Raw genomic sequence first — 15,331 nt, 5'->3', positions numbered from 1 at the left:
TAACGAAAGAAAATCGCCGAGGTCTGAAATAAATTGTAAACACGATATCGTAGTTCGTAGAACTTTTCGCGCGCGCGGAAAGCGCGGAAGCGACCGGAGGTGAGGAAGCAACGACGAGCGAAGACTATATAAGGTGACGGAGGCGCGAATTGAGTCAGTCATTCCCGTGCAAACAGCGATAACGTCAGGATCGTTCGAATTCGTGAATTACAATAGTGACAGACAGTGCAACAAGTATAAATTTCCTATTACGAGCGCTGTTACGATCGATTGTTTCCCGTTGAAATGGATATCAGGATCGTGGCGTTGATTGTACTCGTTGGCATCGTAGGATCTTTCGGCGAAGCACGTTCAGCGAATATCAGGATGCGTAGAAGTGAGTAGTCGACTTCAGTACACGCACAGACACGCCTGCTTTGTAGGAGCAATTACGGAGAAACTGTACTTGCCGCTAGCACGTGAATATGCACGAACTTGTTGCACGTGAACACTATACTTTGTCTTTCCCGGGACTGGAGAGTTTTCGAATATTTCCGAACGTTTCGGCGATCCACATACTCGATTAATATTATTCGAATGCCATTTGAACGTTTGAGTATATTGACATCGGAATATTAAGCAATGTGGAGTACAAATGAAATTCATCGACCTCGAAAGAGCGGTTCACGAACAAAATAAATAAATTGAAATAGACGCGGAGCTTCGAAACTTTTGAATATTAATAAATTTCAAATAATTTATATTCTTTAATTTGAATTTGAATTTGAGTTTGAATTTTAAGAAAGCTCTACCTTGCCTTTTGTACCGATCGTTTGTATTTTACTTTTCTAAATTAATTTTCTTTTTCTTTTTTATTTCTTCATTCAATAATCTGTTACGAAATATCGAATTATTCGAATACTCCCAGGCTCAGTTTTGTGTTGATAAAATCCGTACTCGTAGCTAATAATCTGTAAATAAAGAAAAGTCGACACGGCAACGGGACCGATTTAAACATAATCGTGACGCAATATTTTGTTTGCAATTACGCTCTTTAATTAACACGTTCGTCGATGGATACGACTCGTAGGAGTGTTGCTTAACAGCCTCAACGGTTCGAGTATCATTTCCAAAGAAATCGTCTTCCATTGCGTAAGTCGAGAATAATAAAAATTGTGTCCAACAATAAGTTGCGTAACGTTCGTTGTGCATTTAAACCGGACTCGCGACGGGACACGGAAATTTTCGGATAATTGCGAAACGTTAATAGCGAGGTCTTAATAAATTTTCGACGGCCAATGGGAACCGTTGCGAAGGATGTTTACGTTCATCGATGGCGAGAAACAGGTCCGCGAGCTCTGATTTATGGCGCGTCGATGGAAGGATTAAGCGGGAAGCAGAAATCGGTTATTCGAAGGAGAACCGTACGTCAAACAGATTTGCAATCATTTTTTGCGTTCGACTAAACTGGTCGACAGCGAGGAGTTTATACGATCGATGATTTCTTTGGAGAGATAAACGTTAGCGCCTCGATTTAAATATATTCATCTGCTATTCCATTAACCGGCCAATTTACAAGTTGATTTGATTTAATCGCGTGTAGGAATACAAAAAAAATAGTAATAGAGTTCTAGAAACAATAAGCTACGAATAAATAAATAATTGACTTGTTAAATTTTTATTAATACTGCAGAGTATGCCGAGTGTCGACGTTAAAGAAACATAGGTTGCATAATTTGTAATAATCGTCGTCGAAAGATGGTTTGAAAATAATCGATTACCGCTTAATCTGTGTAAAAATGAGCGTCGTATCGATAATCGATCATTTCTCGCATGCGTAATCACTGTCACTTCTCCAGTGCACTCACTTTTGTGTGTAAACGTTGTGCATGTAGTGCGTACGACGAACGACGATAACTTGTCGCGACATTTCTGTGAACCGTGACCTCGTTTACTTTCTACCTTGAACTCTACCACGATACTTTCTTTCGACTTCCTTCGCTTGTATCATTTCTCGTCACGCACTTCGCAACATTATTTGATAATTTTAAAAATTCGTAAGTTTCTTAAAAAGAAAGTTACCGTTTCTGTCTTTCTCCTAGTTTCATTTCTGTCGAACGACCACACGTTAGCGGTCTCATAATTTCTAAATCTGTTGGACAGCGTCTAACCTTCGTTTATTTCCTGCTCCGCGACTAACGTTCTTTACTTTCCACTCTATAGCCGTCCGCGTCTCATTGTACGTGTCGGTTGGGTAAATCCCGACGTCTCCGAACGAGGAAATTAGCAGGTCTGGGTTAGGTCCGTGAAATGATCATTCGAATATATGTTTGGCCGAGTCAGTGTCGCATGGAAATATTTCCTGCATGTCTCTATGTTACTCGAACACCGTCGATACTCTCAAACTGCACGGAACCACCGTAACCGTTGGACTAAACGTTTCAAACGAAAAAGCGATACTTCTGTTAACATTTATGTGTGTCGAAACTATCTTCTCGCATGCATGCGTGTTGGTGAAGGAGCCGGTGGGGTCAGAGGCGCCCACGGAATCTGCTGGATAAAAGCATGTCGTCGATAACAAACGTGGATCCAAAAATATCTAGCAACGCGTTTGCCCGGGAACAGTTAACGATACGAACGTTGGTGTTTTGTTTCTTTTCATCGGCGAAGATGGATTGGAAGAGAGTGTCATGGAGTTCGACGGGCCGTCGAGGACGAAGCGAGAATCCGTCGATTCGAGCACTGTCGAAAGCACCGCTACGCCTAAGTCCACTGCCTCTGCACGCACCACCAGTCCCGCGATAACCACTAAAAAACCAGATCCCACGACCGAGTCCCCGTCCAATTCAGATCCTACAACCAGTTCCACGCCTGGTTCGAGTTCAACAGCACCGAAATCGAGTCCTACGACCAAGTCGGATGAGGCCATCGCGACGACGTCTCCGCCAAAGAAGCCAACGGATCCTGGAAAATCAAAGTCGACGACCGCGGCGCCGGCCATAGGCTCGCGGATCGACCCGTCCAAGGACGAGCCGCCACAGTCCGATAAGAAGCCCGATTCGAAGCTTCCTGGGAAACAGATGCCATCGAAGGCGAATCCTATCTATTCCACGTACCCAACTTACCCGTATACTCCTTTCGTCGGGTCAAGTTACGAACCAGCTTACGTGTCACCTTACGGTGATTCTACTTTCAACTCTATACCAGGCCCGGACGGCTATGGCTGGACAGCGACCAGCACCGGTGGTGGGTCCGGCATGGCGTCGTCCTTCGCTAGTTCCGGAGCTTTTGGCGCTCCAAACTACGCGAAACCGTCGATAACCGACCGTGGAGCGTTCGTCGACAACACCCCGCAAGCAGCCAATGTACCCAACTATATTAACCCTGGAGGATTCGGTTACTTTGGAGGAGGTAATGTTCAGTGAGCTGGCAAACTCGATCTCGAATTCGAGGATTTCATCTTGAAGACTGTCGGGGGGGGGGAATATGCATGCATGCGCTGTGACGATCTGCGTTTTGGGGGAATCGATGCCACGCGGGGGATGGCGAGAAACGAGCTTACCTTTTGGTGACGAGATCAACGAAACGGTCTCGTCTTTCGAAGTATCTCTTGGGAACGCAGTTTGTAGAGCTGTAACTCTATTTCGAAGTTTGAGAATAATTACATAGGATAGTTGTACGCTATTTGACACGTTCGATACTAGTACTGCAAAGTTTTGTCAGTATGCGACTACTTCCCTCAGTGTCGAAGGGGTAACAATTGCATTATCGTGGAAACGTTGTAGAATGAGAAATGTGTTAAATTAATTCTTGATTATCGGTTCTAATCATAAATTTTTTAAATATTTCCCGATTTTTCATGAACATTGATTCAACACGTTTTCTTGTAATCTCTGTACGAACGTATCCACATACCACGGCGCAATCGCACGATTTTCGAAGAGAGTAGGAACATTTTGCACGATCATGGTTTTCGAAAACATTCTTGACACGTTTTTTACTTTTTACAGACGCTCCATTTTACGATCCAGGTTTCGCGTTCCCCACCTACGATTTTAATGGCTTCCAGCAGCATATGCAGGACAATTGGAGACGGTTACAGGACCAGATCCAAAGACAGCAACAACAGTACGTTCCAAAGCTTCAGTAAACATATTTTTGATCGAATTGCGCAAGAAAGAGATAAAGTTTTTACGCGGATAAAATTTTCGAACAATAGACGAGACTAATTTATTTTCTACGTTCCATACGTTCAATTACGGTTATTTCGAAACAAAAACTTGATTCAGTTATTCGACGAATTTCAGTTCTTACGTGAACACGTTTTCTGCCCATGAAAAGAATCATTAATCTTTTTACAGCACTTGAATACACTTTGTTCCTCGTCGAAGAGACATGGTATTATTATTTTTTGTCATTTGTCAGATGTGAATACAATGTAAACGTGGTGAAGTAACGGGTGACAATCAACAATACATACGATGAGTCACGATAATTCGCTGAATTCGTTGCTAATTTAAAAACGAATAAATGTTTTGATGAAGAGTTTTTTTAACTTTTTGGTAAATTGAGCTAGTTTTATTCGTTTGCTACTTCCACGTTCGTTTCTTCACGCGATCTCACGCATGTTTGTGGCTTATATCGAGGGATTACTGTACTCTTTCGAATCGTAAAAAAGGATCAATTGAATTTGAATCAACTTGAATCGTGTGAGTTAATACGAGCTCCTTTTTAACAGGATCTTCGATACAGCTAATCGCATAAACACCGATTCAGCCCAAGGTACTGGTACTAGCAGTTCTACCAGTACTAGCGGTTCACAACAGAGTGCAGTTTCCAGCATCCAATTAGGACCTGGTGGTGGTTACCACGCTGCTGTACTCAATCCGGTATATTTTTTGTATTATTCATTCAAAGAATATTGATAATATTAGGTGTACAAATGAATGATCCAAATTATCTTAAGGGGCCATTCTACCTTGTAGGCACGAAAAATACATGTTTCTTTCCGATTTTTTTTTGCGGGCTATTAAAGAGCGATTAATTCCGGGTTTTGTAGATACATTTATTATATATTTAGCTATATTTACGAATTTTTTCAACGCATAATATCTATTGATTACGCTGTTTTTGTTGATCAACAAACAACAGTTATTATGAACTATCCGAAATCCAAAAACCAACGATATTCTTAATATAGATGAGTGTGGTTATAGCATGTAGGATCTATTAAAAAAAAACAAAAAATGACAAAGTGGTAGCTATTTTACGAAAAAATACTGATTATTTTCATATATTCGACTGCTTTTCTGTTAATAAAAGAAAAAGTATTGCATATATCGCAATTATCCTAGTTCATGCTATAGGGAAACTAGTTCTAAAGATACTGTATAAATTTCATGTTGATATCTTGAATAGTTTTTTTGCTATCGCATACGCAGTGCCGAAAAATGTAGATTCGAGAAAAACAGCTTTTAAGTTTCACGTCTAGTTGTTATATAACTTCGTTAGTTTTCCAAAATTCAATTTAATATTTGGTAGACATATTTTCGAGACTACATACCAAAAGAAAATGCAAAAAAAAATACGATTTTTTAAATCCTACAAAATAGAAAGGCCCCTTAAGCAGTTATAAAATCAAGTTTAAAGTCGATAGATTTTCCCGTTCTTTAGCGGTCATATAGTGTTGACATATAGCTAGTTAAAACAAAAGATAGTTTAGCGAAAGGCCCAACATAATCTTCAAAAGTATTCAATTGAGTAGAGTCAAAAATGGCGACAAATAAGGTGCATATCACAAGGGAGAAATGCTGCAAGAGCATGCGAATCAATTTGTTCCTTTCTCGATGAAGGTGTTGTATTGTATGATGTGTGCACATTTTGGTTTATGCGGTTTAAAAGCGGTGATTTGAGTCTAATCGACAAACAACGACCTGGAGGCCCCCGAAAGAGCGACATCGATGATTTGGAACAACTGCTCGCTGAGAATGCGGCACAAACGCAATAAGAACTTGCAGAACAGTTAAAAGTAACCCAGCAAAAGATTTCCAAACGCCTACGTGAGATGGGAAAGATCCAGAAAGAAGGAAAATGGGTTCCTCTTGAGCTCACTGCAACCAACAAAAATCAACGAGTGGCAGCGTGTCTTTCTCTTCCCAATAAGCAGCGTCGAAAGTCTTTCTTGTGGAAAATCGTTACGGGAGATGAGGGGTGGATACTCTATGACAATCAGAAACGCAGAAAGTCATGGGTAGACTGCGGATCTTTATGCAAATTCACATTTTTATTAATAGAATTAATGAAACGGAAGCTTTGCAGAGTCTCAACCCCTAAATATAATAATTCGTATCTTACTTTAAGTATTTCTTATATTTTTGTATATTAAATGTATTCTGTAGTTTTTTGAGGATTAAAATTTCCCATAAATGCATAAACATCCGCAGTCTAGTCATGGGTAAATCCTGGCGAAGCTTCAACATCGGTTGCAAAACCCAATCCTGTACGAAAGAAGGTTCTTCTCTGCATTTGGTGGGATATCAAGGACGTGGTTTGTTAGGAGTTGTTGGAACCGGGTGAAACAGTTACTGTAGATTGCTATCAACGTCAATTAATCTACTTCAGTCAAGCATTGGAACGAAAACGTTCGTATACTGGCAAAGAAGAACGCCCAGTGAAATTGTTGAACCATATATTGCTTTCCATACAAAAGACACCATAATGAGTCTTGGCTGAGACGTCTTGTAGCACCCGGTGTATTCACCAGACATTGCTCCATCTGATTATCACCTGTTCCAATCGATGCAACACACCCTATCCGATATGCACTTCCAATCAGTAGATGAGATCCGAAAATGTCTTGACGACTTAATCGGGTCCAAAAACGTAAAATTTTTCCGAGATGGAATTCATCAACTGCCTGAAAGATGGCTTAACCCCTTAACGCTTATATTTTTCGGGTTAACCAACAATGATCAGTTTTCTTTGTTGGATTTGGTTATAAAAATACGGTTCTTGTCAATTACAATGTTGTATCTAATGTATTATTTGAAGGAAAATAAATATTATCATCCCTCAAACCGTTGGATTAAACAAATATTGTATTTTAAAACAGTCAGACTCGGGCATGAACGTTAAGGGGTTAAAGTTATAGAAAGTAACAACGAATACTTTGATGGAACAATTCAACTTACTTTCTTTTAAAATAGACATCGAATATGGCTGGAAAAAATTTGATTATTCATTACACCTAATAGCTTCTAATAGCTTCCAAAATTGAACCGAATTTATAATTTTGGCCAGTAACGAATGATATGGAAATTTTGACAGTACTGTATCGTATTTTACTTTTGATTTTTTAGGGTGCCCCTGGAGTAGAGTCAAGATTCGCTGAGGAGCTTCCACCACCGTCTGGGGGCAGTTATGGGGTGTTCACCAGCAGCAGTAGCAACACGATGATTGGTCCTGATGGGAAAGCAGTCTCTCACAAGGTTTCGACAACCGGTGTCAATGACAATGGAAAAATTCATTTCCGCACCGTCGAAGTATAAGAGATCTTGCTAATCTATTATTTCTTACCCTTTCTACGTTTTCTTCCCTTTACTTCAAGGTCCTCTATAACTCAGGTTTATAAACAATACCTTTAATCGTTTACTTGTCAAATATATTTAATCGAATGCCATAAAAATACTCTATGTATTCAATAAGTACAAGTCAGCGTAGAATTGCGTTTCAACCGATATAGGTAACGATCTTTGGATCATTTTAAACTTACGGGCTAGCGCTGATTTGCGTTCGAGAAACAATGTTACCGAAGAATCGATGCCCAAGAACTCATCGTCCTTTCCTGTTAGCCGATTATTGTACGATAATCGTTATCCGCCTAGTTATTTAATGTAGGTGTAATTAATTTGCGTTTTAAGATACGCAATTCTTTGCGTGCCCGTCTTTCCTCGCCTCCTTCTTGTGAAACGAAAGTCAAAAATATACCATTATTTGATACTGTTCGTACGTTTATTACACTGGATAACAATATTCAAAACGAAACGATCGAACGATCGCGATACATTGCATTTTTATTGATTGTTATTAATTGCCTCGAGTCTTGCTGAGCGGCGGTTCGATCTTGTCGTCCACAACAGGTGCACCGAACGATCGTCCGCCATAATTCGAGAATCCTCTGCTTGCAAATTCTCCCGGATGATGGTAATGCCAAGTAATTTGAGGTCTTTGGAAATTCCTCTGGCCCTGATACCAAGGTTCACCGTCACGATAACGAGTCTGAATCTGTAATACGTTTTATTCGATTTAATTTACCAGTGAAAATGTGTTTGTACGCGTAACTAATTGCGCGTTTGCCTTTTTGTACGCGTACCTCACACGCCTACTTAAAATTGTGTGAGTAGTTAGGGTGCTTATAGAAGCAAAGACGATGTTTGTTCGTTAAGGGACCATTCTACCTTGTAGGCATGAAAAATACGTGTTTCTTTGTGATTTTTTTTTGCGGGTTATTAAAGAGCGATTAATTCCGGATTTTGTAGATACATTTATTATATATTTAGCTATATTTACGAATTTTTGCAACGCATAATATCTATTGATTACGCTGTTTTTGTTGATCATCAAACAACAGTTTTTACGAACGGCACCCGACTGCGTACGTGATATCTTGCGAACAAGTTATTCGAAATCCTAAAACCAACGATATTCTTAATATAGATGAGTGTTGGTTATAGCATGAACTAGGATCTTTTCAAAAAAACAAAAAATGGCAAAATGGCAGCTATTTTACGAAAAAATACTGAATATTTTCATATATTTGGTTGCTTTTTTGTTAATAAAAGAAAAAGTATTGCATATATCGCAATTATCCTAGTTCATGCTATAGGGAGACCAGTTCTGAAGATACTGTATAAATTTGATGTTGATATCTTGAATAGTTTTTTAGTTATCACGCACGCAGTGCCGAAAGATGTAGTTTCGAGAAAAACAACTTTAAAGTTTCACGTCTAGTTGTTATACCTACGCGCGGTACATTTCAGCAGGCTATAACTTCGTTAGGTTTCCGAATTTCAATTTAATATTTGGTAGACATATTTTCGAGACTACATACTAAAGGAAAATGCAAAAAAAAAATATCGATTTTTTTAATCCCACAAGGTAGAAAGGCCCCTTAAGTCTTTATTTGAATACAAGTAGATGACGAGACTGTTGGTGTGTACTCTGAAGGAGCGTTGATTGATTTCTGTCTAACGGAGGTATCTTTCCGCGTTTTTCGACTCGGTGAAGTTGTGGTTGGTTGGTTTCATCAGTGGAAAGGGCGAGATGGATGGCTTCTTATTGGTGGTGCTTGGGAGGAGGGTGTATCAGGAATGTTCTTGAGGCGTGTCTTGAATGTTTAAATATTTTTGGGAAAATGTTTGTCGTTGGGGCAGGTATGGTTTATTGGGGGTGTTTGCACGTGAGGTGCAGCTGTCGAGGAGTCTACGTTTATGGGGACGGTTTTAGTCGCGAAAATACTTAATTGCCTTGCTTCTATGGTCTGCTTACGGGGACCTTTTTCCAGCTATCTGCGTTGGACGCAAATGTTCGGTGTTATAGAATATCCTGTTCTTAAAAAGATTTCGCTTCGCGACAAAATGAAAGGACCATTTCCAGTGATAAATTAATTGGTCACAAACCACTGTTTGATATTTGATTTGATAATTGTGATATTTGCCTGTGGAATGTTGTACGAATGCGTCGTTGGACGAAAAGAACTCTCACGCCGGAAATCGGGAAGGCGGAGATCGCGATCTTCTACGCCGCGAACTCCGTCGATCACTGGAATATCATTTATCGTGGGTCTCTCGGTTTTTGATATTACTTTCAGATGCACGTCGGTTACGATATTGCCATCCTCGTCTCGATCGGTGGACACGGATATCTTGCAAACGCCACTCTTGCACGCGTTGGTGTTTGGTTTCATTGATCTCCCATTGATAACGATTTCAATGTTATCAGTAATATCTGGTTGCTTCGTCGGATCATCCTAGAACATGTTTAATTACCAGCGTCCTACTTGGAGAACGTTCAGAAAAATATTTTTATGCGAGTTGTATAAAATTTATACCTGTATAAAGTGGATTGGGTTCGAAATAATTAAATTCAAAGGTGTGGATAGAAATACGTTGATTAGAACAAGTTACTTACAAGGACGAGGGAAACAGATTTTAGAGCAAGATTAGAATATTAAACAGTATTTTCCAAAGCAATAAATTTACTCACTTGTACCAAATCGCTTTTCAATATCTTCGAATCGTCGGATTTGATAAAATTGAGGCTTTCTGGGTTGTTAACTTCGTTCAAATCCACGACAGCTTTCGGTTCGGAATCGTTCGAACCAGGATCATCTTCTTCCGAGTGGAAATAGATCAACGGGGAAACAACATCCGTACACGACGCTAAATTTTTCGACGCAAGTAACACCGCAAGAACGATGAGAACAATTCTTCGCATCTGTTTCTCCATTGTTTGTTCAACTGGCATTGTCCTTTTTTTCTTTAGATGTCTTTAGTGTCGCGCAAAAAGGCCTCTTCGAGGAAGGGATAAGTATTCCGACAGGATGTGTATAGCATAACGACGATAATGATTGCAGTGTAGCCTTGTACCATTAGCTATTTGATGCTCCTTGTGTATATGTTGAAGAAAGTGTGATCCATCGATGGTACATGATTTCAACCACAGACGAGATATATGAATAGACGTTTCACCTTATGGACTTTCGCGGCCGAATCTGACTGCCATACCGACCTGAAAATTCGGAGCTGATTTTAGCGGCCTCTTCTCATGGATGGCGGTTAGTTGAGAAACTAGGCACTGAATTAGTATTGATGGGCAGCCAGCTGAGTGGGTACGTAAATACATGTGAGTTGATTATGGGAGGGATTGGAAAAGACAGTGGAGTATTATCAGACGGCAGACCCGTGCCCAAAGGGAACTGCCCCACCACTCACACACACTAATGCCAACCACCTTGTATATGAGTTCTGGCGTTTCGTATAGCTTCGTAGATTCGAGAAAGGCGGCGAATGTCAGTCTATCCTTCTTGCTCTCACCACAGCTGAAATTCGATCTCGCATATTCTCGAGCCGAGATTCTCGACTGCCTAGGCATTTTTGACTTTCTGACCTGTGTAGGCATATACAATGTATAAGCAATATACCATAATGAAGAAAAAATTACAAAAATTTGTTTTTACGGAAATACACGTTTTAAAACGATAATATTTTATGAACATATTTTAACCCTTTGCACTCGGTCGTCCCCTCTGAGGGGACATGAAAGTTTATTAGTGATTAAGGAGAATGAACTGATTTCACCGCAATTTTTTAAGAAACACATGTTTTCCTGTACTTTCCTATTAAAATGGGAAATATTCTATTAAAATGAGAAATATATCAGCCGTTTTTACGTTGAAGTGGAAGGATTGTCGATGATGGTCAGAGGCGTATGGTCGGATTCAAACACGTGGACAATAAACGTAACTATATAAACTATATTATTTAATGTTTACTGAAATTATTTAACATAAAGAACATAAAACGTAAACGTAAAAAACTATAAACGTAAAATCGAAACTTCATTCAAAGTCGAACCATTCCTATTGCTATCTTCGTTATAATCTAAATAAATTAACGTTCTTTGTCGGACAATAGAATGAATAATAAGCTACATATTCCAAATGTAGACCAAAGAAACCGGGACTGCATTATTTGTTCCGACAGGAAAACACCAGGAGAAAGACGTCAAACAACATTTTATTGTGAAACATGTATAAATCAACCTATGTATATTGGGAATTGTTTCAGAATTTACCATACCATAGAAAATTATGAGAAATAAATTTTTATTTTTTATTTTCTATAGATACATCGAGGCGGCCGGCAATGAATGCGTATAACAGCTGTGCTTAAAAACTCGATTTGTGTAGCCGGCCGCCAAACGGCGGCCACGCATTCATTTTCTAATTCAATTTTCTTTATTGATATTATCAGAAGTGGGAAAGATTTCAGCCATTATTTCGACTTTAATTATTAGATCATTAGCATGATATTGTCGACGGAAGAAGAATTCACCTAAATAGCCTACATAATATATTTGGCGAGTTCCATACTTCAGAAAATTCGAACCTTTGACAACAATGCAGAACTAGATTTAGCTCGACACATTATACATTATTTGTCGTCGGTTGTCATGCCGACTAATACAAACAAGAGAAAAAAGCAACGATCGTGGACTGATGCAATACAGAGCCACAGATATGTACATATAGACAGAATTCATTGTAGTAGTAGCGATCTTTTTGAAGAAAAATCTCGGAAACTAAGGCCGAGCGGCGGTTATATGTATAGGAAAAAGTTGCTCAAAATGTTGATTTCTACAACATATTCAAAAATCATCGAAATCGGTGAGACCCGGCCTTTTCTAAATAATTACCTCATTTTCTTTCAATAATTCTCCATTGCAAAAATTCTACAGTATTCTTACATTTTTTTATATTTTAAAATTTTCCCATGTTATTAGAAAGTAGATATACAACGAAAGTTATACAATTTATAGTTCCTAGCATGTATAACATGTATATGTATATGTATAACGCATGGTCGCTTCGTATGGAAAGTCAATAAATCTTCAAAAAGCGCCCAGGTCCGATTTCGAGAAATGTAAGGTCTGTCAGTCACGATGGCTTTTGTCGTTTACTGACGATTCGAACGGTTGGCGATGCCAGGCTTGCTTTCGAGAAATGTAAACGACGTCAGCGATGCAAGAGCGAGAAGGAAAGCGAGTATCAGCCTGTTCTTCTCGGCTCTTCCGAAACTCAACGAGCTCACGTACACGCAATTGAGCATAGTGTGCGAAAGCGAGGAATGAGGAGTTTCCGGGGCCCCGATGCACAGTCTGATTAAACTGATTTCGAGTCGCAAATACGTTTCTGCCGAGTTATTTTTTTAATAAATGATGTATTACAATTTAAAATAAAAAATAGAGAATTTGCGGTGTACGTATCAATGAAATACATCCTTATGAATTTTAATAATCTTGAAATTTTTAAATACTCTTAATCGATTGATTTCTCCAATGAAATTAATCGATTAATGTCCAATGATGGACCCTACAGCTTTAATTCCGTTAAAAAATAATAAAATTTATGTAATTTTATTTTCTGTCTCACTTCCTCTTGTGTTAATTTCTGAATCTGTTGATAACGTAGCGAGTGACACGAAAATGGTAATGGGGTCCCGGGACCCCAGAAACTCCGGCCGAAAAATTACATTACGTGAGACGTCTATTCATATATCTCGTCTGTGATTTCAACAGCTATCTACGACAAAATGCCCGAGTTTGTCGCGCAATAGTTCGTTATTTTCGCTAGATGGCGCTCATTTTTCGACCTCAAACCCTCTGGTGTTAATAACGAACTAGTCCACGACAAACTTGGACGTTTTAACACCAGAGGGTTTGAGGTTATAGCGTCTACGGCTATACACACAATAATGTTCAGGACGAGGTGGATGAATATTTGGTATATATTCCTTTATTTCTCAAAAAGTGTTAACAAATGTAACTAAACGTAAATCAACAACGTGTCTCCTCGTACTCTTCCGCGCGCGTTGCACAAGCTACCTTATTGTAGCTAGAGTGGTCACTCGATTTTGGGAAAACCCCATTAATTCGCTGTCTGTCCACCAGGGGCATCACGGTGATGGCCGAGATGCGCCAACGTTCCGACTGGCGGCCACAAGGTCGAAAAATGAGCGCCATCTAGCGTTGAAAATAACGAACTATTGCGCGACAAACGTGGGCGGTTTGCCGTAGACGGCTGTGCAAATCATGTACCACGGATGGGTCACAGTCACACTTTCTTCAACTTATATACAAGGAGCATCACGGACAATCTAAACGGACATCTAAGTGGGCAATAATGCGGTCACTTATGTAGACACTACTGTAGTTATTACACTAATTATTTGTTTTATTTCTAATTATAATTACAAACGAGAATGAGAGCATTTATTAATCATTGACAGATCAACAGTACCGTAGAATGTTTGCAATTAATTGGATTTATGTAATTTCAGTGAGACTTCGTTAAATTAACTATTTAAATTATATCAAAGTAACGATCGCGCGAATTACTGTACGTATAATTAATGGCAACGTATAGCTGAAAAATTTCTATGAATTTAGTTTTCATTATTTAAAATATTAATAATGTTTTACGTAACCAGATTGATAATTTCTTATTTCAAATAACATGCCCACGAGGCTGCTCAAGACTTATTTATTTATTAAATTATATTCATCGAATCTCAAGCAATTTAAGACACGCAAAGAATATTTTTTAATCGATGGAAACGTTTCTGAAATTGAATAAATTGATTCTGAAATTTGCGTACACTGTAGTTCGAATTTTTCCATTTCCAAGATAAATACCGGTACAATAACACTCGATTATTTTTTTATTAATATTATATCTGCCAATTTCTATCGCATTAAGGTTGCTTCATCGACAATTACGAACAACACGATCTTTTTCCTTGACTGTTTCCATCGTTAATTACTCATCTCCGATCGACAAGCATTTGTATCATTATTCGCGTTGCGTTTGCAATGAATAATTGAGATCCCTAATCAAATATAAACAGAGTTCTCCGTTCGGTGTGCAGCTCGAATTGCAATATTTATCCTGAGGGATACGAAACGGGCACGGTTCACCGCTGTTACGTACGTTTCTGCATTAGAATCAGATATTGCGTGGCAAATAATTATTTGCTCGCACTGAACAATCGCTGGACCGTGGCTAAACGATCCAACGACTGGCTCAAGCATCGAGTTGCTTAAAAAAAAAAAATTTCGAAACGCTTTCAGCAGCGAAATAAAACAATTATTTGATTTCGGTACTTGTAATAATTCGAGGATCGCTTACGAAAATTAGCTCGATCCTTGTTACAAATTATTTTGTTTTCGATATCGAGGTTGAAATTATATTTCTTTTCCAATGGTTCTCGTTATTAATGTCGAAGCTATTTTGCAAACGATAATGGAACGTAAGAGTAGTTGTATAATCGATGTAAGGGCATCGGAGATACTTATTTCGTCCTAGATAATTTATTTATACCGCTTCAATTATTTCGAGCGGGAATGGAAAGTCGAGTATCCATTATTACCGTCATAAATTTTGTGCACTTCAACGTGTCACCTGGGGACGAGTTCGATTTCGATTAATTATTAGAGTCGAGATTCGACGATACGGGTGACGCTGGCATAAACGCAAGTAGGTTAATATGGACAGCATTCGAGAAAATGCTACAGC

The 15,331-nt window shown here is 39.0% G+C and overlaps 2 protein-coding genes across 2 annotated transcripts; one reads left to right on the top strand and one right to left on the bottom strand.

Annotated features, from left to right (window-relative positions):
* The first annotated feature begins 145 nt into the window (after positions 1 to 145).
* LOC122401595 lies at positions 146 to 7,982 on the top strand. Its single transcript, XM_043403819.1, has 5 exons — positions 146 to 376; positions 3,187 to 3,390; positions 3,990 to 4,107; positions 4,718 to 4,868; positions 7,338 to 7,982. Exons 1-5 carry the CDS (start codon positions 286 to 288, stop codon positions 7,524 to 7,526), a joined length of 753 nt encoding a protein of 250 aa, XP_043259754.1. The 5' UTR covers positions 146 to 285; the 3' UTR covers positions 7,527 to 7,982.
* Positions 7,536 to 10,808, bottom strand: LOC122401594. The gene is made up of 3 exons (XM_043403818.1): positions 10,243 to 10,808; positions 9,695 to 10,006; positions 7,536 to 8,262 (listed from the first exon to the last, which is right to left on the bottom strand). The coding sequence occupies exons 1-3, from the start codon at positions 10,501 to 10,503 to the stop codon at positions 8,065 to 8,067; spliced, it is 771 nt and encodes a 256-aa protein (XP_043259753.1). The 5' UTR covers positions 10,504 to 10,808; the 3' UTR covers positions 7,536 to 8,064.
* Positions 10,809 to 15,331: the final 4,523 nt, after the last annotated feature.

The sequence above is a fragment of the Colletes gigas genome, unplaced genomic scaffold, assembly GCF_013123115.1.
Source record: "Colletes gigas isolate AHSC1104 unplaced genomic scaffold, ASM1312311v1 Colletes_gigas_Sc00026, whole genome shotgun sequence".
NCBI classification, from domain to species: Eukaryota; Metazoa; Arthropoda; class Insecta; order Hymenoptera; family Colletidae; genus Colletes; species Colletes gigas.
Note: the sequence above shows the minus strand (reverse complement) of the source record. Positions and strands in the feature narration are given on the sequence as shown.

What these genes read in the sequence shown, in the direction of transcription:
- LOC122401594 (XM_043403818.1), bottom strand. Translation starts at nt 10,503, where the DNA reads ATGCCAGTTGAACAAACAATGGAGAAACAGATGCGAAGAATTGTTCTC. An exon ending in TGAAAAGCGATTTGGTACAA is followed by an intron (nt 10,007 to 10,242) that starts GTGAGTAAATTT and finishes AACATGTTCTAG; the next exon opens with GATGATCCGACGAAGCAACC. An exon ending in ATTCGTACAACATTCCACAG is followed by an intron (nt 8,263 to 9,694) that starts GCAAATATCACA and finishes AACGTATTACAG; the next exon opens with ATTCAGACTCGTTATCGTGA.
- LOC122401595 (XM_043403819.1), top strand. Translation starts at nt 286, where the DNA reads ATGGATATCAGGATCGTGGCGTTGATTGTACTCGTTGGCATCGTAGGA. An exon ending in GAATATCAGGATGCGTAGAA is followed by an intron (nt 377 to 3,186) that starts GTGAGTAGTCGA and finishes ACTCTATACCAG; the next exon opens with GCCCGGACGGCTATGGCTGG. An exon ending in ATTCGGTTACTTTGGAGGAG is followed by an intron (nt 3,391 to 3,989) that starts GTAATGTTCAGT and finishes TACTTTTTACAG; the next exon opens with ACGCTCCATTTTACGATCCA.